This window comes from Balaenoptera acutorostrata, chromosome 2 (assembly GCF_949987535.1).
Source record: "Balaenoptera acutorostrata chromosome 2, mBalAcu1.1, whole genome shotgun sequence".
NCBI classification, from domain to species: domain Eukaryota; kingdom Metazoa; phylum Chordata; class Mammalia; order Artiodactyla; family Balaenopteridae; genus Balaenoptera; species Balaenoptera acutorostrata.
In genome coordinates this window covers 169,271,476-169,294,023 of record NC_080065.1, presented here as the reverse complement: position 1 = coordinate 169,294,023, position 22,548 = coordinate 169,271,476, and the positions used below count along the sequence as shown (strand labels likewise).

General features: G+C 49.3%; 6 protein-coding genes across 6 annotated transcripts; all 6 read right to left on the bottom strand.

Moving 5' to 3' along the window:
* Positions 1-1,594: 1,594 nt before the first annotated feature.
* On the bottom strand, positions 1,595-2,038 carry LOC130707207 (obscurin-like; the record flags this gene model as incomplete). Its single annotated transcript, XM_057540426.1, has 1 exon — positions 1,595-2,038. A coding segment is annotated over one exon (318 nt), but the record flags the coding sequence as incomplete, so codon positions are not given.
* Positions 2,039-5,573: 3,535 nt separating this feature from the next.
* Positions 5,574-5,960, bottom strand: LOC130707206 (obscurin-like; the record flags this gene model as incomplete). The annotated part of the gene is made up of 1 exon (XM_057540424.1): positions 5,574-5,960. A coding segment is annotated over one exon (318 nt), but the record flags the coding sequence as incomplete, so codon positions are not given.
* A 3,478-nt stretch (positions 5,961-9,438) lies between these two features.
* Positions 9,439-9,882, bottom strand: LOC130707205 (obscurin-like; the record flags this gene model as incomplete). Its single annotated transcript, XM_057540423.1, has 1 exon — positions 9,439-9,882. A coding segment is annotated over one exon (318 nt), but the record flags the coding sequence as incomplete, so codon positions are not given.
* Positions 9,883-13,417: 3,535 nt separating this feature from the next.
* LOC130707204 (obscurin-like) lies at positions 13,418-13,804 on the bottom strand (the record flags this gene model as incomplete). Its single annotated transcript, XM_057540422.1, has 1 exon — positions 13,418-13,804. A coding segment is annotated over one exon (318 nt), but the record flags the coding sequence as incomplete, so codon positions are not given.
* Positions 13,805-17,282: 3,478 nt separating this feature from the next.
* On the bottom strand, positions 17,283-17,726 carry LOC130707203 (obscurin-like; the record flags this gene model as incomplete). Its single annotated transcript, XM_057540421.1, has 1 exon — positions 17,283-17,726. A coding segment is annotated over one exon (318 nt), but the record flags the coding sequence as incomplete, so codon positions are not given.
* A 3,475-nt stretch (positions 17,727-21,201) lies between these two features.
* LOC130707202 (obscurin-like) lies at positions 21,202-21,639 on the bottom strand (the record flags this gene model as incomplete). The annotated part of the gene is made up of 1 exon (XM_057540420.1): positions 21,202-21,639. A coding segment is annotated over one exon (309 nt), but the record flags the coding sequence as incomplete, so codon positions are not given.
* Positions 21,640-22,548: the final 909 nt, after the last annotated feature.

Genomic DNA, 22,548 nt, shown 5'->3' with positions numbered 1-22,548 from the left:
AAGAACACTTTTGTACACTATGATAAGAATTATGTGGCAGGAACTGGTGCTCAGTTTTATCACACTTTTTGCCTGGGTTTCGGACGATCAAGTTGCATCTACCGTTTGATTCTCTACTCGTTCAGAGGGCCACATCCTTCTGCATTCAATCTCTTAATGCCAAGCTTTATATCTATTCACTTTGACAACCTTGGACACAACGTGCAATCCTGGACTATACGACTCTCATCACTGGTCTCCACCCCGTGGAGGCACGGCTGAATTCCTGTTGCTGACATTTCATTTATGATTTTGGCTGTGACATTCGCAATACATACGTCTGGAATGTCAGTCATCCTTCCTGCCTTTCTTCTGCGATTCTGGTGTGCATCGCTGTTATGTTCTGAACTTAAGGAGAGTTATGGAGTGTACCACCTTTTTCTATCTCTAAGACCATCTCCACAAGCATGGAATAACACTTTTCCAGCATATTTTGTAGACTCTACCAGAGAACTACAAGGTAGTTCCTGGGAATATTTTTCATTACTGGTCCTACTGATTGACAAGTCATACAACTCTTTGAGTTTTCTATATCTTCTTCTGTCAGTTTTCATACAGTTGCCCAGGATTTCGTCAAACTTCACAACTGTTCAAAGCTTTTATCTTAGAACACTCTCCAATATACTCCGAAAGCCACATTTTACAGAAATGCCCCGTGGGATCTGGGATATCTATACACACCCATGAATCATCCTATGCTCGCACGGTCTCAAACAGTTATGGGTTGGCACCTAGGAGTCAATGTGGAATGGGAGCCCACCCCTACTCAGCATGAAGGCTCTCTCCACAGAAGACGAGTAACCTGAGTTCTTAGACTGCCTTATGTTCCAGCCACGAGGCAGAGACACTCACTAACCTTTAGGAAAATGCAACGAAATAAAGACTGCTTTGCCAGTGAGAGTCTGCTGCTACTACATTAACTGCTCATTAGCAAAGCAGACTGACGGGGCAGAAGTGACTTTTCCCTTTCTGTTCCTAAATTCATCAATTTGATGCCACAGGGAATAGTGACCTGCAGCATCCAAACTGTTTGAAGACAAAGGCAAAATCCTATTGCCTTTAAGAAGATCACCCTAAATAGCACAGGTGACTCTATTCCAATCCTCCTTTCCTTCTCCCTTTGCAAGATCGTGACAACAAAACTTGGGCCTATCTTCTGCTACCTACAGGCAACCGGAGCTTACTTATCCAGGAAATTGAAGGAACAGCATCCCAGACACCTCCAATCTGATCATCCAAAGTTCACTGCTAAGAAAATTCCAAGCAGGCCTGTGTGGCCAATATCTCAACTAATCCGCAATCAATGACATTGAAACCCCATCTGGCAAACTGAGACCCGGCAGGAGCCATGTGGTAGATGTCAGGAAAGACGTACCATGGGAGGAAAGTCACATATCCCCAGGCCTACCTCAGACCCCACGCATCAGGGAGAGCCAGGGTCCCGACACCAGGAACAACAGGAAGGCTCTGGGCAGGTGCTAAGACACTGTGACTGAGCCTTACCACATGGAAACAGCTGGACACAAATGGCCCCTCTTCCTTCCACGCCCACCCTCTCCATCCTACCACCCCCAGGCAAAAATGGCTATAAACGTGGGACGTGGAAGACTGGGAGGCTACAGGAGAGTGAACACCAGTCTGTGGAGGCCGCAAGACAGTCCCCTCGTCACCTCCAAATAGGCTAGCTTAGTATCCTCCTCCAGGACTGACCTGTGACATCCAGGTGGAAGGAGACACTCTGGCCCCCGGCCTCGCAGCTGTACTCCCCGGCGTCTGCCTTGCCCGCCTGCTGCACCACCAGCCGCCGCCCTCGGCCCGAGGCCTCCACACGCACTTTCGAGCTCGAACTCAGCTTCTTTCCGTCCTTGTACCACGTCACCTCCGTCTGGGCCTGGGCCACCTCGCAGCTCAGCGTGGCACTGGCCCCCGCCACGGCCTGCACTTCACTGCGTGCCGGCTGCTCCTTGGCAAACACCACCTTGGGCTCTGGGGACAGGGAGGGATACACGGGTCAAGGACACCATCTCAGTCAGGAAGGCAGCCCCGGGCAAAGGAGACCTGAGTGGGGAGCAGAGGGCCAGGCGGGTGCGAAGGGTGCGGAGGTGAGGCGGGGGCCAAGCTGGAAATTTCTCCAGGCTCTGCACCAGGCGTGTGCCCTGCAGACGTCCCCCTGCCTTTCTCAGCGACAAGTCACACAAGTGATGCATTCTCACCCGGGTCCGGGTCCGTGTGAGCTGGTCCGGGAGGTGGGGGGGTTGGGGGAGGGTGCGCTTTTGGAAGAGACTTCTCCCCTGCTCGTGGCATCTGCAGGGTCCCACCCTCGTGTTCCCAAACCTTCCCACGTGGGGCCACAGTCTTCTCCATACGCCTAAGCAGGGAACTTTGCACCTGCAGTCCAGGCAAATCACTGAGGCTCGGCGCCCTGGCCTACACTTAGGATGGTCACCTTGTGACAAGCTGGAGGGAGTGCTGGCACCTCCCCATGGCTTTCTTTTCCCTTGTCTGAGGAATAAAGAAGCTGAGCACCTTTTCCCTTACAACTGGGGTCCCCATTGCTCTTTTGTTCTTCCTGGTGACACTATGCAAATTTTTGCCCACTCACCCATAGTAGGCTCTCTCTTCTCTCCATTCATCTCTAGGCACTCTTTATGCATTGAAAGACTACAGAAGGACAGATTGCTAGCTTTCAAGGTTATTCCCAACTGAGGGACTCGCACTTTCACTTTGTGATCGAGTCCTCCGATGAATCAAAGTTTTTACCTTCAAGAGTGTCACCAATGTCCATTTCAGCCCTTTCAGTTTGGAGCATTGGTGTTCCATTTAAGAAATCTTCCTTTACCTTCGGTCTTTAAAGAAACCACGGTATCGCCGGACTCTTTTTTTGGTTTGTACCTTTTAACACTGAGGTTTCTAACCCACCACGAGTGTACTTTTGTGTGTGGTGTGAATTGTCAGTACACTTTAATTTTTCCCTATGGGTAAGTGGTCCAGGCACTACTTATGAAGACAACATCCCTCCTCGACTTCTCGAAGAGACAGCACAGTAACAGATGAAATTGTGGCGGAGGGGAGGGGGCTGGGAGGGGGGCAGGAGGGGGGATTTGTCCGTGGTGGTGCAGGAAACCATTGCTGCAAGGAGCTCTTTCTGACCTCACTACTACGTTCCTCTGATGCGGTAAGTATAGCCACACTTGGATCCCCTTATCTTGAAAACTATATAGCCTCACGATAATTCTTGACAACGGCTCACAGGAAGTGCTCCCACCGTGCTTCTTCAAGCAAATAGCATATTGGCTGTACCTTGCCTTTGGAATCTGCCTGCTATTCTACCATCCGACCACCCAAAACACAAATTTCGTTCGATTTTCATTGTTAATCAACATCTTTGATTTTTCTCCTCAGATTTCTGTCCATCGATTGAAACCTCTGACTCTCTCTCAACAATGTGTAATAATTTCCCCACATAGTCTCATAGCAACTTTGATCAGACCTGGAATTAGAAACATGATACAATTGTGCCATTTTCACTCTTTCACAAAAGGTTCACTTTCCAAGCGTTTCTCGCCAGGACTTAGCTGTGGAAATGTCTTCTGCATGTTGATTCTCTTCCACCCTAGTCTTACTCAACAATCGTACACAGCCTAATAATTCATCCATCGGATTGCCTGAGTTGATAATCACATCATCAGCAAATTCTACCTTGAGTTTTTCTAAACCCTTTGCCAGGGATTTTATGCTCCTCCTCACTCCACTCAGTGGTGACAGTGGCCCACTGTACAGTATTCTCCCTCACTTCAAAGATTTCCGGGGACACGTTCAGTGGGATGCTGCTCTTGTTGTTGCTGTTGTTGTTGTTGGAGGAATTTTATTATAACATGACAAAAAGAACACTTTTGTACACTATGATAAGAATTATGTGGCAGGAACTGGTGCTCAGTTTTATCACACTTTTTGCCTGGATTTCGGACGATCAAGTTGCATCTACCGTTTGATTCTCTACTCGTTCAGAGGGCCACATCCTTCTGCATTCAATCTCTTAATGCCAAGCTTTATATCTATTCACTTTGACAACCTTGAACACAACGTGCAATCCTGGACTATACGACTCTCATCACTGGTCTCCACCCCGTGGAGGCACGGCTGAATTCCTGTTGCTGACATTTCATTTATGATTTTGGCTGTGACATTCGCAATACATACGTCTGGAATGTCAGTCATCCTTCCTGCCTTTCTTCTGCGATTCTGGTGTGCATCGCTGTTATGTTCTGAACTTAAAGAGAGTTATGGAGTGTACCACCTTTTTCTATCTCTAAGACCATCTCCACAAGCATGGAATAACACTTTTCCAGCATATTTTGTAGACTCTACCAGAGAACTACAAGGTAGTTCCTGGGAATATTTTTCATTACTGGTCCTACTGATTGACAAGTCATACAACTCTTTGAGTTTTCTATATCTTCTTCTGTCAGTTTTCATACAGTTGCCCAGGATTTCGTCAAACTTCACAACTGTTCAAAGCTTTTATCTTAGAACACTCTCCAATATACTCCGAAAGCCACATTTTACAGAAATGCCCCGTGGGATCTGGGATATCTATACACACCCATGAATCATCCTATGCTCGCACGGTCTCAAACAGTTATGGGTTGGCACCTAGGAGTCAATGTGGAATGGGAGCCCACCCCTACTCAGCATGAAGGCTCTCTCCACAGAAGATGAGTAACCTGAGTTCTTAGACTGCCTTATGTTCCAGCCACGAGGCAGAGACACTCACTAACCTTTAGGAAAATGCAACGAAATAAAGACTGCTTTGCCAGTGAGAGTCTGCTGCTACTACATTAACTGCTCATTAGCAAAGCAGACTGACGGGGCAGAAGTGACTTTTCCCTTTCTGTTCCTAAATTCATCAATTTGATGCCACAGGGAATAGTGACCTGCAGCATCCAAACTGTTTGAAGACAAAGGCAAAATCCTATTGCCTTTAAGAAGATCACCCTAAATAGCACAGGTGACTCTATTCCAATCCTCCTTTCCTTCTCCCTTTGCAAGATCGTGACAACAAAACTTGGGCCTATCTTCTGCTACCTACAGGCAACCGGAGCTTACTTATCCAGGAAATTGAAGGAACAGCATCCCAGACACCTCCAATCTGATCATCCAAAGTTCACTGCTAAGAAAATTCCAAGCAGGCCTGTGTGGCCAATATCTCAACTAATCCGCAATCAATGACATTGAAACCCCATCTGGCAAACTGAGACCCGGCAGGAGCCATGTGGTAGATGTCAGGAAAGACGTACCATGGGAGGAAAGTCACATATCCCCAGGCCTACCTCAGACCCCACGCATCAGGGAGAGCCAGGGTCCCGACACCAGGAACAACAGGAAGGCTCTGGGCAGGTGCTAAGACACTGTGACTGAGCCTCACCACATGGAAACAGCTGGACACAAATGGCCCCTCTTCCTTCCACGCCCACCCTCTCCATCCTACCACCCCCAGGCAAAAATGGCTATAAACGTGGGACGTGGAAGACTGGGAGGCTACAGGAGAGTGAACACCAGTCTGTGGAGGCCGCAAGACAGTCCCCTCGTCACCTCCAAATAGGCTAGCTTAGTATCCTCCTCCAGGACTGACCTGTGACATCCAGGTGGAAGGAGACACTCTGGCCCCCGGCCTCGCAGCTGTACTCCCCGGCGTCTGCCTTGCCCGCCTGCTGCACCACCAGCCGCCGCCCTCGGCCCGAGGCCTCCACACGCACTTTCGAGCTCGAACTCAGCTTCTTTCCGTCCTTGTACCACGTCACCTCCGTCTGGGCCTGGGCCACCTCGCAGCTCAGCGTGGCACTGGCCCCCGCCACGGCCTGCACTTCACTGCGTGCCGGCTGCTCCTTGGCAAACACCACCTTGGGCTCTGGGGACAGGGAGGGATACACGGGTCAAGGACACCATCTCAGTCAGGAAGGCAGCCCCGGGCAAAGGAGACCTGAGTGGGGAGCAGAGGGCCAGGCGGGTGCGAAGGGTGCGGAGGTGAGGCGGGGGCCAAGCTGGAAATTTCTCCAGGCTCTGCACCAGGCGTGTGCCCTGCAGACGTCCCCCTGCCTTTCTCAGCGACAAGTCACACAAGTGATGCATTCTCACCCGGGTCCGGGTCCGTGTGAGCTGGTCCGGGAGGTGGGGGGGTTGGGGGAGGGTGCGCTTTTGGAAGAGATTTCTCCCCTGCTCGTGGCATCTGCAGGGTCCCACCCTCGTGTTCCCAAACCTTCCCACGTGGGGCCACAGTCTTCTCCATACGCCTAAGCAGGGAACTTTGCACCTGCAGTCCAGGCAAATCACTGAGGCTCGGCGCCCTGGCCTACACTTAGGATGGTCACCTTGTGACAAGCTGGAGGGAGTGCTGGCACCTCCCCGTGGCTTTCTTTTCCCTTGTCTGAGGAATAAAGAAGCTGAGCACCTTTTCCCTTACAACTGGGGTCCCCATTGCTCTTTTGTTCTTCCTGGTGACACTATGCAAATTTTTGCCCACTCACCCATAGTAGGCTCTCTCTTCTCTCCATTCATCTCTAGGCACTCTTTATGCATTGAAAGACTACAGAAGGACAGATTGCTAGCTTTCAAGGTTATTCCCAACTGAGGGACTCGCACTTTCACTTTGTGATCGAGTCCTCCGATGAATCAAAGTTTTTACCTTCAAGAGTGTCACCAATGTCCATTTCAGCCCTTTCAGTTTGGAGCATTGGTGTTCCATTTAAGAAATCTTCCTTTACCTTCGGTCTTTAAAGAAACCACGGTATCGCCGGACTCTTTTTTTGCTTTGTACCTTTTAACACTGAGGTTTCTAACCCACCACGAGTGTACTTTTGTGTGTGGTGTGAATTGTCAGTACACTTTAATTTTTCCCTATGGGTAAGTGGTCCAGGCACTATTTATGAAGACAACATCCCTCCTCGACTTCTCGAAGAGACAGCACAGTAACAGATGAAATTGTGGCGGAGGGGAGGGGGCTGGGAGGGGGGCAGGAGGGGGCATTTGTCCGGGGTGGTGCAGGAAACCATTGCTGCAAGGAGCTCTTTCTGACCTCACTACTACGTTCCTCTGATGCGGTAAGTATAGCCACACTTGGATCCCCTTATCTTGAAAACTATATAGCCTCACGATAATTCTTGACAACGGCTCACAGGAAGTGCTCCCACCGTGCTTCTTCAAGCAAATAGCATATTGGCTGTACCTTGCCTTTGGAATCTGCCTGCTATTCTACCATCCGACCACCCAAAACACAAATTTCGTTCGATTTTCATTGTTAATCAACATCTTTGATTTTTCTCCTCAGATTTCTGTCCATCGATTGAAACCTCTGACTCTCTCTCAACAATGTGTAATAATTTCCCCACATAGTCTCATAGCAACTTTGATCAGACCTGGAATTAGAAACATGATACAATTGTGCCATTTTCACTCTTTCACAAAAGGTTCACTTTCCAAGCGTTTCTCGCCAGGACTTAGCTGTGGAAATGTCTTCTGCATGTTGATTCTCTTCCACCCTAGTCTTACTCAACAATCGTACACAGCCTAATAATTCATCCATCGGATTGCCTGAGTTGATAATCACATCATCAGCAAATTCTACCTTGAGTTTTTCTAAACCCTTTGCCAGGGATTTTATGCTCCTCCTCACTCCACTCAGTGGTGACAGTGGCCCACTGTACAGTATTCTCCCTCACTTCAAAGATTTCCGGGGACACGTTCAGTGGGATGCTGCTCTTGTTGTTGCTGTTGTTGTTGTTGGAGGAATTTTATTATAACGTGACAAAAAGAACACTTTTGTACACTATGATAAGAATTATGTGGCAGGAACTGGTGCTCAGTTTTATCACACTTTTTGCCTGGGTTTCGGACGATCAAGTTGCATCTACCGTTTGATTCTCTACTCGTTCAGAGGGCCACATCCTTCTGCATTCAATCTCTTAATGCCAAGCTTTATATCTATTCACTTTGACAACCTTGGACACAACGTGCAATCCTGGACTATACGACTCTCATCACTGGTCTCCACCCCGTGGAGGCACGGCTGAATTCCTGTTGCTGACATTTCATTTATGATTTTGGCTGTGACATTCGCAATACATACGTCTGGAATGTCAGTCATCCTTCCTGCCTTTCTTCTGCGATTCTGGTGTGCATCGCTGTTATGTTCTGAACTTAAGGAGAGTTATGGAGTGTACCACCTTTTTCTATCTCTAAGACCATCTCCACAAGCATGGAATAACACTTTTCCAGCATATTTTGTAGACTCTACCAGAGAACTACAAGGTAGTTCCTGGGAATATTTTTCATTACTGGTCCTACTGATTGACAAGTCATACAACTCTTTGAGTTTTCTATATCTTCTTCTGTCAGTTTTCATACAGTTGCCCAGGATTTCGTCAAACTTCACAACTGTTCAAAGCTTTTATCTTAGAACACTCTCCAATATACTCCGAAAGCCACATTTTACAGAAATGCCCCGTGGGATCTGGGATATCTATACACACCCATGAATCATCCTATGCTCGCACGGTCTCAAACAGTTATGGGTTGGCACCTAGGAGTCAATGTGGAATGGGAGCCCACCCCTACTCAGCATGAAGGCTCTCTCCACAGAAGACGAGTAACCTGAGTTCTTAGACTGCCTTATGTTCCAGCCACGAGGCAGAGACACTCACTAACCTTTAGGAAAATGCAACGAAATAAAGACTGCTTTGCCAGTGAGAGTCTGCTGCTACTACATTAACTGCTCATTAGCAAAGCAGACTGACGGGGCAGAAGTGACTTTTCCCTTTCTGTTCCTAAATTCATCAATTTGATGCCACAGGGAATAGTGACCTGCAGCATCCAAACTGTTTGAAGACAAAGGCAAAATCCTATTGCCTTTAAGAAGATCACCCTAAATAGCACAGGTGACTCTATTCCAATCCTCCTTTCCTTCTCCCTTTGCAAGATCGTGACAACAAAACTTGGGCCTATCTTCTGCTACCTACAGGCAACCGGAGCTTACTTATCCAGGAAATTGAAGGAACAGCATCCCAGACACCTCCAATCTGATCATCCAAAGTTCACTGCTAAGAAAATTCCAAGCAGGCCTGTGTGGCCAATATCTCAACTAATCCGCAATCAATGACATTGAAACCCCATCTGGCAAACTGAGACCCGGCAGGAGCCATGTGGTAGATGTCAGGAAAGACGTACCATGGGAGGAAAGTCACATATCCCCAGGCCTACCTCAGACCCCACGCATCAGGGAGAGCCAGGGTCCCGACACCAGGAACAACAGGAAGGCTCTGGGCAGGTGCTAAGACACTGTGACTGAGCCTTACCACATGGAAACAGCTGGACACAAATGGCCCCTCTTCCTTCCACGCCCACCCTCTCCATCCTACCACCCCCAGGCAAAAATGGCTATAAACGTGGGACGTGGAAGACTGGGAGGCTACAGGAGAGTGAACACCAGTCTGTGGAGGCCGCAAGACAGTCCCCTCGTCACCTCCAAATAGGCTAGCTTAGTATCCTCCTCCAGGACTGACCTGTGACATCCAGGTGGAAGGAGACACTCTGGCCCCCGGCCTCGCAGCTGTACTCCCCGGCGTCTGCCTTGCCCGCCTGCTGCACCACCAGCCGCCGCCCTCGGCCCGAGGCCTCCACACGCACTTTCGAGCTCGAACTCAGCTTCTTTCCGTCCTTGTACCACGTCACCTCCGTCTGGGCCTGGGCCACCTCGCAGCTCAGCGTGGCACTGGCCCCCGCCACGGCCTGCACTTCACTGCGTGCCGGCTGCTCCTTGGCAAACACCACCTTGGGCTCTGGGGACAGGGAGGGATACACGGGTCAAGGACACCATCTCAGTCAGGAAGGCAGCCCCGGGCAAAGGAGACCTGAGTGGGGAGCAGAGGGCCAGGCGGGTGCGAAGGGTGCGGAGGTGAGGCGGGGGCCAAGCTGGAAATTTCTCCAGGCTCTGCACCAGGCGTGTGCCCTGCAGACGTCCCCCTGCCTTTCTCAGCGACAAGTCACACAAGTGATGCATTCTCACCCGGGTCCGGGTCCGTGTGAGCTGGTCCGGGAGGTGGGGGGGTTGGGGGAGGGTGCGCTTTTGGAAGAGACTTCTCCCCTGCTCGTGGCATCTGCAGGGTCCCACCCTCGTGTTCCCAAACCTTCCCACGTGGGGCCACAGTCTTCTCCATACGCCTAAGCAGGGAACTTTGCACCTGCAGTCCAGGCAAATCACTGAGGCTCGGCGCCCTGGCCTACACTTAGGATGGTCACCTTGTGACAAGCTGGAGGGAGTGCTGGCACCTCCCCATGGCTTTCTTTTCCCTTGTCTGAGGAATAAAGAAGCTGAGCACCTTTTCCCTTACAACTGGGGTCCCCATTGCTCTTTTGTTCTTCCTGGTGACACTATGCAAATTTTTGCCCACTCACCCATAGTAGGCTCTCTCTTCTCTCCATTCATCTCTAGGCACTCTTTATGCATTGAAAGACTAGAGAAGGACAGATTGCTAGCTTTCAAGGTTATTCCCAACTGAGGGACTCGCACTTTCACTTTGTGATCGAGTCCTCCGATGAATCAAAGTTTTTACCTTCAAGAGTGTCACCAATGTCCATTTCAGCCCTTTCAGTTTGGAGCATTGGTGTTCCATTTAAGAAATCTTCCTTTACCTTCGGTCTTTAAAGAAACCACGGTATCGCCGGACTCTTTTTTTGCTTTGTACCTTTTAACACTGAGGTTTCTAACCCACCACGAGTGTACTTTTGTGTGTGGTGTGAATTGTCAGTACACTTTAATTTTTCCCTATGGGTAAGTGGTCCAGGCACTACTTATGAAGACAACATCCCTCCTCGACTTCTCGAAGAGACAGCACAGTAACAGATGAAATTGTGGCGGAGGGGAGGGGGCTGGGAGGGGGGCAGGAGGGGGGATTTGTCCGTGGTGGTGCAGGAAACCATTGCTGCAAGGAGCTCTTTCTGACCTCACTACTACGTTCCTCTGATGCGGTAAGTATAGCCACACTTGGATCCCCTTATCTTGAAAACTATATAGCCTCACGATAATTCTTGACAACGGCTCACAGGAAGTGCTCCCACCGTGCTTCTTCAAGCAAATAGCATATTGGCTGTACCTTGCCTTTGGAATCTGCCTGCTATTCTACCATCCGACCACCCAAAACACAAATTTCGTTCGATTTTCATTGTTAATCAACATCTTTGATTTTTCTCCTCAGATTTCTGTCCATCGATTGAAACCTCTGACTCTCTCTCAACAATGTGTAATAATTTCCCCACATAGTCTCATAGCAACTTTGATCAGACCTGGAATTAGAAACATGATACAATTGTGCCATTTTCACTCTTTCACAAAAGGTTCACTTTCCAAGCGTTTCTCGCCAGGACTTAGCTGTGGAAATGTCTTCTGCATGTTGATTCTCTTCCACCCTAGTCTTACTCAACAATCGTACACAGCCTAATAATTCATCCATCGGATTGTCTGAGTTGATAATCACATCATCAGCAAATTCTACCTTGAGTTTTTCTAAACCCTTTGCCAGGGATTTTATGCTCCTCCTCACTCCACTCAGTGGTGACAGTGGCCCACTGTACAGTATTCTCCCTCACTTCAAAGATTTCCAGGGACACGTTCAGTGGGATGCTGCTCTTGTTGTTGCTGTTGTTGTTGTTGGAGGAATTTTATTATAACGTGACAAAAAGAACACTTTTGTACACTATGATAAGAATTATGTGGCAGGAACTGGTACTCAGTATTATCACACTTTTTGCCTGGATTTCGGACGATCAAGTTGCATCTACCGTTTGATTCTCTACTCCTTCAGAGGGCCACATCCTTCTGCATTGAATCTCTTAATGCCAAGCTTTATATCTATTCACTTTGACAACCTTGAACACAACGTGCAATCCTGGACTATACGACTCTCATCACTGGTCTCCACCCCGTGGAGGCACGGCTGAATTCCTGTTGCTGACATTTCATTCATGATTTTGGCTGTGACATTCGCAATACATACGTCTGGAATGTCAGTCATCCTTCCTGCCTTTCTTCTGCGATTCTGGTGTGCATCGCTGTTATGTTCTGAACTTAAGGAGAGTTATGGAGTGTACCACCTTTTTCTATCTCTAAGACCATCTCCACAAGCATGGAATAACACTTTTCCAGCATATTTTGTAGACTCTACCAGAGAACTACAAGGTAGTTCCTGGGAATATTTTTCATTACTGGTCCTACTGATTGACAAGTCATACAACTCTTTGAGTTTTCTATATCTTCTTCTGTCAGTTTTCATACAGTTGCCCAGGATTTCGTCAAACTTCACAACTGTTCAAAGCTTTTATCTTAGAACACTCTCCAATATACTCCGAAAGCCACATTTTACAGAAATGCCCCGTGGGATCTGGGATATCTATACACACCCATGAATCATCCTATGCTCGCACGGTCTCAAACAGTTATGGGTTGGCACCTAGGAGTCAATGTGGAATGGGAGCCCACCCCTACTCAGCATGAAGGCTCTCTCCACAGAAGACGAGTAACCTGAGTTCTTAGACTGCCTTATGTTCCAGCCACGAGGCAGAGACACTCACTAACCTTTAGGAAAATGCAACGAAATAAAGACTGCTTTGCCAGTGAGAGTCTGCTGCTACTACATTAACTGCTCATTAGCAAAGCAGACTGACGGGGCAGAAGTGACTTTTCCCTTTCTGTTCCTAAATTCATCAATTTGATGCCACAGGGAATAGTGACCTGCAGCATCCAAACTGTTTGAAGACAAAGGCAAAATCCTATTGCCTTTAAGAAGATCACCCTAAATAGCACAGGTGATTCTGTTCCAATCCTCCTTTCCTTCTCCCTTTGCAAGATCGTGACAACAAAACTTGGGCCTATCTTCTGCTACCTACAGGCAACCGGAGCTTACTTATCCAGGAAATTGAAGGAACAGCATCCCAGACACCTCCAATCTGATCATCCAAAGTTCACTGCTAAGAAAATTCCAAGCAGGCCTGTGTGGCCAATATCTCAACTAATCCGCAATCAATGACATTGAAACCCCATCTGGCAAACTGAGACCCGGCAGGAGCCATGTGGTAGATGTCAGGAAAGACGTACCATGGGAGGAAAGTCACATATCCCCAGGCCTACCTCAGACCCCACGCATCAGGGAGAGCCAGGGTCCCGACACCAGGAACAACAGGAAGGCTCTGGGCAGGTGCTAAGACACTGTGACTGAGCCTCACCACATGGAAACAGCTGGACACAAATGGCCCCTCTTCCTTCCACGCCCACCCTCTCCATCCTACCACCCCCAGGCAAAAATGGCTATAAACGTGGGACGTGGAAGACTGGGAGGCTACAGGAGAGTGAACACCAGTCTGTGGAGGCCGCAAGACAGTCCCCTCGTCACCTCCAAATAGGCTAGCTTAGTATCCTCCTCCAGGACTGACCTGTGACATCCAGGTGGAAGGAGACACTCTGGCCCCCGGCCTCGCAGCTGTACTCCCCGGCGTCTGCCTTGCCCGCCTGCTGCACCACCAGCCGCCGCCCTCGGCCCGAGGCCTCCACACGCACTTTCGAGCTCGAACTCAGCTTCTTTCCGTCCTTGTACCACGTCACCTCCGTCTGGGCCTGGGCCACCTCGCAGCTCAGCGTGGCACTGGCCCCCGCCACGGCCTGCACTTCACTGCGTGCCGGCTGCTCCTTGGCAAACACCACCTTGGGCTCTGGGGACAGGGAGGGATACACGGGTCAAGGACACCATCTCAGTCAGGAAGGCAGCCCCGGGCAAAGGAGACCTGAGTGGGGAGCAGAGGGCCAGGCGGGTGCGAAGGGTGCGGAGGTGAGGCGGGGGCCAAGCTGGAAATTTCTCCAGGCTCTGCACCAGGCGTGTGCCCTGCAGACGTCCCCCTGCCTTTCTCAGCGACAAGTCACACAAGTGATGCATTCTCACCCGGGTCCGGGTCCGTGTGAGCTGGTCCGGGATGTGGGGGGGTTGGGGGAGGGTGCGCTTTTGGAAGAGACTTCTCCCCTGCTCGTGGCATCTGCAGGGTCCCACCCTCGTGTTCCCAAACCTTCCCACGTGGGGCCACAGTCTTCTCCATACGCCTAAGCAGGGAACTTTGCACCTGCAGTCCAGGCAAATCACTGAGGCTCGGCGCCCTGGCCTACACTTAGGATGGTCACCTTGTGACAAGCTGGAGGGAGTGCTGGCACCTCCCCGTGGCTTTCTTTTCCCTTGTCTGAGGAATAAAGAAGCTGAGCACCTTTTCCCTTACAACTGGGGTCCCCATTGCTCTTTTGTTCTTCCTGGTGACACTATGCAAATTTTTGCCCACTCACCCATAGTAGGCTCTCTCTTCTCTCCATTCATCTCTAGGCACTCTTTATGCATTGAAAGACTACAGAAGGACAGATTGCTAGCTTTCAAGGTTATTCCCAACTGAGGGACTCGCACTTTCACTTTGTGATCGAGTCCTCCGATGAATCAAAGTTTTTACCTTCAAGAGTGTCACCAATGTCCATTTCAGCCCTTTCAGTTTGGAGCATTGGTGTTCCATTTAAGAAATCTTCCTTTACCTTCGGTCTTTAAAGAAACCACGGTATCGCCGGACTCTTTTTTTGCTTTGTACCTTTTAACACTGAGGTTTCTAACCCACCACGAGTGTACTTTTGTGTGTGGTGTGAATTGTCAGTACACTTTAATTTTTCCCTATGGGTAAGTGGTCCAGGCACTATTTATGAAGACAACATCCCTCCTCGACTTCTCGAAGAGACAGCACAGTAACAGATGAAATTGTGGCGGAGGGGAGGGGGCTGGGAGGGGGGCAGGAGGGGGGATTTGTCCGTGGTGGTGCAGGAAACCATTGCTGCAAGGAGCTCTTTCTGACCTCACTACTACGTTCCTCTGATGCGGTAAGTATAGCCACACTTGGATCCCCTTATCTTGAAAACTATATAGCCTCACGATAATTCTTGACAACGGCTCACAGGAAGTGCTCCCACCGTGCTTCTTCAAGCAAATAGCATATTGGCTGTACCTTGCCTTTGGAATCTGCCTGCTATTCTACCATCCGACCACCCAAAACACAAATTTCGTTCGATTTTCATTGTTAATCAACATCTTTGATTTTTCTCCTCAGATTTCTGTCCATCGATTGAAACCTCTGACTCTCTCTCAACAATGTGTAATAATTTCCCCACATAGTCTCATAGCAACTTTGATCAGACCTGGAATTAGAAACATGATACAATTGTGCCATTTTCACTCTTTCACAAAAGGTTCACTTTCCAAGCGTTTCTCGCCAGGACTTAGCTGTGGAAATGTCTTCTGCATGTTGATTCTCTTCCACCCTAGTCTTACTCAACAATCGTACACAGCCTAATAATTCATCCATCGGATTGCCTGAGTTGATAATCACATCATCAGCAAATTCTACCTTGAGTTTTTCTAAACCCTTTGCCAGGGATTTTATGCTCCTCCTCACTCCACTCAGTGGTGACAGTGGCCCACTGTACAGTATTCTCCCTCACTTCAAAGATTTCCGGGGACACGTTCAGTGGGATGCTGCTCTTGTTGTTGCTGTTGTTGTTGTTGGAGGAATTTTATTATAACGTGACAAAAAGAACACTTTTGTACACTATGATAAGAATTATGTGGCAGGAACTGGTGCTCAGTTTTATCACACTTTTTGCCTGGGTTTCGGACGATCAAGTTGCATCTACCGTTTGATTCTCTACTCGTTCAGAGGGCCACATCCTTCTGCATTCAATCTCTTAATGCCAAGCTTTATATCTATTCACTTTGACAACCTTGGACACAACGTGCAATCCTGGACTATACGACTCTCATCACTGGTCTCCACCCCGTGGAGGCACGGCTGAATTCCTGTTGCTGACATTTCATTTATGATTTTGGCTGTGACATTCGCAATACATACGTCTGGAATGTCAGTCATCCTTCCTGCCTTTCTTCTGCGATTCTGGTGTGCATCGCTGTTATGTTCTGAACTTAAGGAGAGTTATGGAGTGTACCACCTTTTTCTATCTCTAAGACCATCTCCACAAGCATGGAATAACACTTTTCCAGCATATTTTGTAGACTCTACCAGAGAACTACAAGGTAGTTCCTGGGAATATTTTTCATTACTGGTCCTACTGATTGACAAGTCATACAACTCTTTGAGTTTTCTATATCTTCTTCTGTCAGTTTTCATACAGTTGCCCAGGATTTCGTCAAACTTCACAACTGTTCAAAGCTTTTATCTTAGAACACTCTCCAATATACTCCGAAAGCCACATTTTACAGAAATGCCCCGTGGGATCTGGGATATCTATACACACCCATGAATCATCCTATGCTCGCACGGTCTCAAACAGTTATGGGTTGGCACCTAGGAGTCAATGTGGAATGGGAGCCCACCCCTACTCAGCATGAAGGCTCTCTCCACAGAAGACGAGTAACCTGAGTTCTTAGACTGCCTTATGTTCCAGCCACGAGGCAGAGACACTCACTAACCTTTAGGAAAATGCAACGAAATAAAGACTGCTTTGCCAGTGAGAGTCTGCTGCTACTACATTAACTGCTCATTAGCAAAGCAGACTGACGGGGCAGAAGTGACTTTTCCCTTTCTGTTCCTAAATTCATCAATTTGATGCCACAGGGAATAGTGACCTGCAGCATCCAAACTGTTTGAAGACAAAGGCAAAATCCTATTGCCTTTAAGAAGATCACCCTAAATAGCACAGGTGACTCTATTCCAATCCTCCTTTCCTTCTCCCTTTGCAAGATCGTGACAACAAAACTTGGGCCTATCTTCTGCTACCTACAGGCAACCGGAGCTTACTTATCCAGGAAATTGAAGGAACAGCATCCCAGACACCTCCAATCTGATCATCCAAAGTTCACTGCTAAGAAAATTCCAAGCAGGCCTGTGTGGCCAATATCTCAACTAATCCGCAATCAATGACATTGAAACCCCATCTGGCAAACTGAGACCCGGCAGGAGCCATGTGGTAGATGTCAGGAAAGACGTACCATGGGAGGAAAGTCACATATCCCCAGGCCTACCTCAGACCCCACGCATCAGGGAGAGCCAGGGTCCCGACACCAGGAACAACAGGAAGGCTCTGGGCAGGTGCTAAGACACTGTGACTGAGCCTTACCACATGGAAACAGCTGGACACAAATGGCCCCTCTTCCTTCCACGCCCACCCTCTCCATCCTACCACCCCCAGGCAAAAATGGCTATAAACGTGGGACGTGGAAGACTGGGAGGCTACAGGAGAGTGAACACCAGTCTGTGGAGGCCGCAAGACAGTCCCCTCGTCACCTCCAAATAGGCTAGCTTAGTATCCTCCTCCAGGACTGACCTGTGACATCCAGGTGGAAGGAGACACTCTGGCCCCCGGCCTCGCAGCTGTACTCCCCGGCGTCTGCCTTGCCCGCCTGCTGCACCACCAGCCGCCGCCCTCGGCCCGAGGCCTCCACACGCACTTTCGAGCTCGAACTCAGCTTCTTTCCGTCCTTGTACCACGTCACCTCCGTCTGGGCCTGGGCCACCTCGCAGCTCAGCGTGGCACTGGCCCCCGCCACGGCCTGCACTTCACTGCGTGCCGGCTGCTCCTTGGCAAACACCACCTTGGGCTCTGGGGACAGGGAGGGATACACGGGTCAAGGACACCATCTCAGTCAGGAAGGCAGCCCCGGGCAAAGGAGACCTGAGTGGGGAGCAGAGGGCCAGGCGGGTGCGAAGGGTGCGGAGGTGAGGCGGGGGCCAAGCTGGAAATTTCTCCAGGCTCTGCACCAGGCGTGTGCCCTGCAGACGTCCCCCTGCCTTTCTCAGCGACAAGTCACACAAGTGATGCATTCTCACCCGGGTCCGGGTCCGTGTGAGCTGGTCCGGGAGGTGGGGGGGTTGGGGGAGGGTGCGCTTTTGGAAGAGACTTCTCCCCTGCTCGTGGCATCTGCAGGGTCCCACCCTCGTGTTCCCAAACCTTCCCACGTGGGGCCACAGTCTTCTCCATACGCCTAAGCAGGGAACTTTGCACCTGCAGTCCAGGCAAATCACTGAGGCTCGGCGCCCTGGCCTACACTTAGGATGGTCACCTTGTGACAAGCTGGAGGGAGTGCTGGCACCTCCCCATGGCTTTCTTTTCCCTTGTCTGAGGAATAAAGAAGCTGAGCACCTTTTCCCTTACAACTGGGGTCCCCATTGCTCTTTTGTTCTTCCTGGTGACACTATGCAAATTTTTGCCCACTCACCCATAGTAGGCTCTCTCTTCTCTCCATTCATCTCTAGGCACTCTTTATGCATTGAAAGACTACAGAAGGACAGATTGCTAGCTTTCAAGGTTATTCCCAACTGAGGGACTCGCACTTTCACTTTGTGATCGAGTCCTCCGATGAATCAAAGTTTTTACCTTCAAGAGTGTCACCAATGTCCATTTCAGCCCTTTCAGTTTGGAGCATTGGTGTTCCATTTAAGAAATCTTCCTTTACCTTCGGTCTTTAAAGAAACCACGGTATCGCCGGACTCTTTTTTTGCTTTGTACCTTTTAACACTGAGGTTTCTAACCCACCACGAGTGTACTTTTGTGTGTGGTGTGAATTGTCAGTACACTTTAATTTTTCCCTATGGGTAAGTGGTCCAGGCACTACTTATGAAGACAACATCCCTCCTCGACTTCTCGAAGAGACAGCACAGTAACAGATGAAATTGTGGCGGAGGGGAGGGGGCTGGGAGGGGGGCAGGAGGGGGGATTTGTCCGTGGTGGTGCAGGAAACCATTGCTGCAAGGAGCTCTTTCTGACCTCACTACTACGTTCCTCTGATGCGGTAAGTATAGCCACACTTGGATCCCCTTATCTTGAAAACTATATAGCCTCACGATAATTCTTGACAACGGCTCACAGGAAGTGCTCCCACCGTGCTTCTTCAAGCAAATAGCATATTGGCTGTACCTTGCCTTTGGAATCTGCCTGCTATTCTACCATCCGACCACCCAAAACACAAATTTCGTTCGATTTTCATTGTTAATCAACATCTTTGATTTTTCTCCTCAGATTTCTGTCCATCGATTGAAACCTCTGACTCTCTCTCAACAATGTGTAATAATTTCCCCACATAGTCTCATAGCAACTTTGATCAGACCTGGAATTAGAAACATGATACAATTGTGCCATTTTCACTCTTTCACAAAAGGTTCACTTTCCAAGCGTTTCTCGCCAGGACTTAGCTGTGGAAATGTCTTCTGCATGTTGATTCTCTTCCACCCTAGTCTTACTCAACAATCGTACACAGCCTAATAATTCATCCATCGGATTGTCTGAGTTGATAATCACATCATCAGCAAATTCTACCTTGAGTTTTTCTAAACCCTTTGCCAGGGATTTTATGCTCCTCCTCACTCCACTCAGTGGTGACAGTGGCCCACTGTACAGTATTCTCCCTCACTTCAAAGATTTCCAGGGACACGTTCAGTGGGATGCTGCTCTTGTTGTTGCTGTTGTTGTTGTTGGAGGAATTTTATTATAACGTGACAAAAAGAACACTTTTGTACACTATGATAAGAATTATGTGGCAGGAACTGGTACTCAGTATTATCACACTTTTTGCCTGGATTTCGGACGATCAAGTTGCATCTACCGTTTGATTCTCTACTCCTTCAGAGGGCCACATCCTTCTGCATTGAATCTCTTAATGCCAAGCTTTATATCTATTCACTTTGACAACCTTGAACACAACGTGCAATCCTGGACTATACGACTCTCATCACTGGTCTCCACCCCGTGGAGGCACGGCTGAATTCCTGTTGCTGACATTTCATTCATGATTTTGGCTGTGACATTCGCAATACATACGTCTGGAATGTCAGTCATCCTTCCTGCCTTTCTTCTGCGATTCTGGTGTGCATCGCTGTTATGTTCTGAACTTAAGGAGAGTTATGGAGTGTACCACCTTTTTCTATCTCTAAGACCATCTCCACAAGCATGGAATAACACTTTTCCAGCATATTTTGTAGACTCTACCAGAGAACTACAAGGTAGTTCCTGGGAATATTTTTCATTACTGGTCCTACTGATTGACAAGTCATACAACTCTTTGAGTTTTCTATATCTTCTTCTGTCAGTTTTCATACAGTTGCCCAGGATTTCGTCAAACTTCACAACTGTTCAAAGCTTTTATCTTAGAACACTCTCCAATATACTCCGAAAGCCACATTTTACAGAAATGCCCCGTGGGATCTGGGATATCTATACACACCCATGAATCATCCTATGCTCGCACGGTCTCAAACAGTTATGGGTTGGCACCTAGGAGTCAATGTGGAATGGGAGCCCACCCCTACTCAGCATGAAGGCTCTCTCCACAGAAGACGAGTAACCTGAGTTCTTAGACTGCCTTATGTTCCAGCCACGAGGCAGAGACACTCACTAACCTTTAGGAAAATGCAACGAAATAAAGACTGCTTTGCCAGTGAGAGTCTGCTGCTACTACATTAACTGCTCATTAGCAAAGCAGACTGACGGGGCAGAAGTGACTTTTCCCTTTCTGTTCCTAAATTCATCAATTTGATGCCACAGGGAATAGTGACCTGCAGCATCCAAACTGTTTGAAGACAAAGGCAAAATCCTATTGCCTTTAAGAAGATCACCCTAAATAGCACAGGTGATTCTGTTCCAATCCTCCTTTCCTTCTCCCTTTGCAAGATCGTGACAACAAAACTTGGGCCTATCTTCTGCTACCTACAGGCAACCGGAGCTTACTTATCCAGGAAATTGAAGGAACAGCATCCCAGACACCTCCAATCTGATCATCCAAAGTTCACTGCTAAGAAAATTCCAAGCAGGCCTGTGTGGCCAATATCTCAACTAATCCGCAATCAATGACATTGAAACCCCATCTGGCAAACTGAGACCCGGCAGGAGCCATGTGGTAGATGTCAGGAAAGACGTACCATGGGAGGAAAGTCACATATCCCCAGGCCTACCTCAGACCCCACGCATCAGGGAGAGCCAGGGTCCCGACACCAGGAACAACAGGAAGGCTCTGGGCAGGTGCTAAGACACTGTGACTGAGCCTTACCACATGGAAACAGCTGGACACAAATGGCCCCTCTTCCTTCCACGCCCACCCTCTCCATCCTACCACCCCCAGGCAAAAATGGCTATAAACGTGGGACGTGGAAGACTGGGAGGCTACAGGAGAGTGAACACCAGTCTGTGGAGGCCGCAAGACAGTCCCCTCGTCACCTCCAAATAGGCTAGCTTAGTATCCTCCTCCAGGACTGACCTGTGACATCCAGGTGGAAGGAGACACTCTGGCCCCCGGCCTCGCAGCTGTACTCCCCGGCGTCTGCCTTGCCCGCCTGCTGCACCACCAGCCGCCGCCCTCGGCCCGAGGCCTCCACACGCACTTTCGAGCTCGAACTCAGCTTCTTTCCGTCCTTGTACCACGTCACCTCCGTCTGGGCCTGGGCCACCTCGCAGCTCAGCGTGGCACTGGCCCCCGCCACGGCCTGCACTTCACTGTGTGCCGGCTGCTCCTTGGCAAACACCACCTTGGGCTCTGGGGACAGGGAGGGATACACGGGTCAAGGACACCATCTCAGTCAGGAAGGCAGCCCCGGGCAAAGGAGACCTGAGTGGGGAGCAGAGGGCCAGGCGGGTGCGAAGGGTGCGGAGGTGCGGCGGGGGCCAAGCTGGAAATTTCTCCAGGCTCTGCACCAGGCGTGTGCCCTGCAGACGTCCCCCTGCCTTTCTCAGCGACAAGTCACACAAGTGATGCATTCTCACCCGGGTCCGGGTCCGTGTGAGCTGGTCCGGGAGGTGGGGGGGTTGGGGGAGGGTGCGCTTTTGGAAGAGACTTCTCCCCTGCTCGTGGCATCTGCAGGGTCCCACCCTCGTGTTCCCAAACCTTCCCACGTGGGGCCACAGTCTTCTCCATACGCCTAAGCAGGGAACTTTGCACCTGCAGTCCAGGCAAATCACTGAGGCTCGGCGCCCTGGCCTACACTTAGGATGGTCACCTTGTGACAAGCTGGAGGGAGTGCTGGCACCTCCCCGTGGCTTTCTTTTCCCTTGTCTGAGGAATAAAGAAGCTGAGCACCTTTTCCCTTACGACTGGGGTCCCCATTGCTCTTTTGTTCTTCCTGGTGACACTATTCACGTTTTTGCCCACTCACCCATAGTAGGCTCTCTCTTCTCTCCATTCATCTCTAGGCACTCTTTATGCATTGAAAGACTACAGAAGGACAGATTGCTAGCTTTCAAGGTTATTCCCAACTGAGGGACTTGCACTTTCACTTTGTGATCGAGTCCTCCGATGAATCAAAGTTTTTACCTTCAAGAGTGTCACCAATGTCCATTTCAGCCCTTTCAGTTTGGAGCATTGGTGTTCCATTTAAGAAATCTTCCTTTACCTTCGGTCTTTAAAGAAACCACGGTATCGCCGGACTCTTTTTTGGTTTGTACCTTTTAAC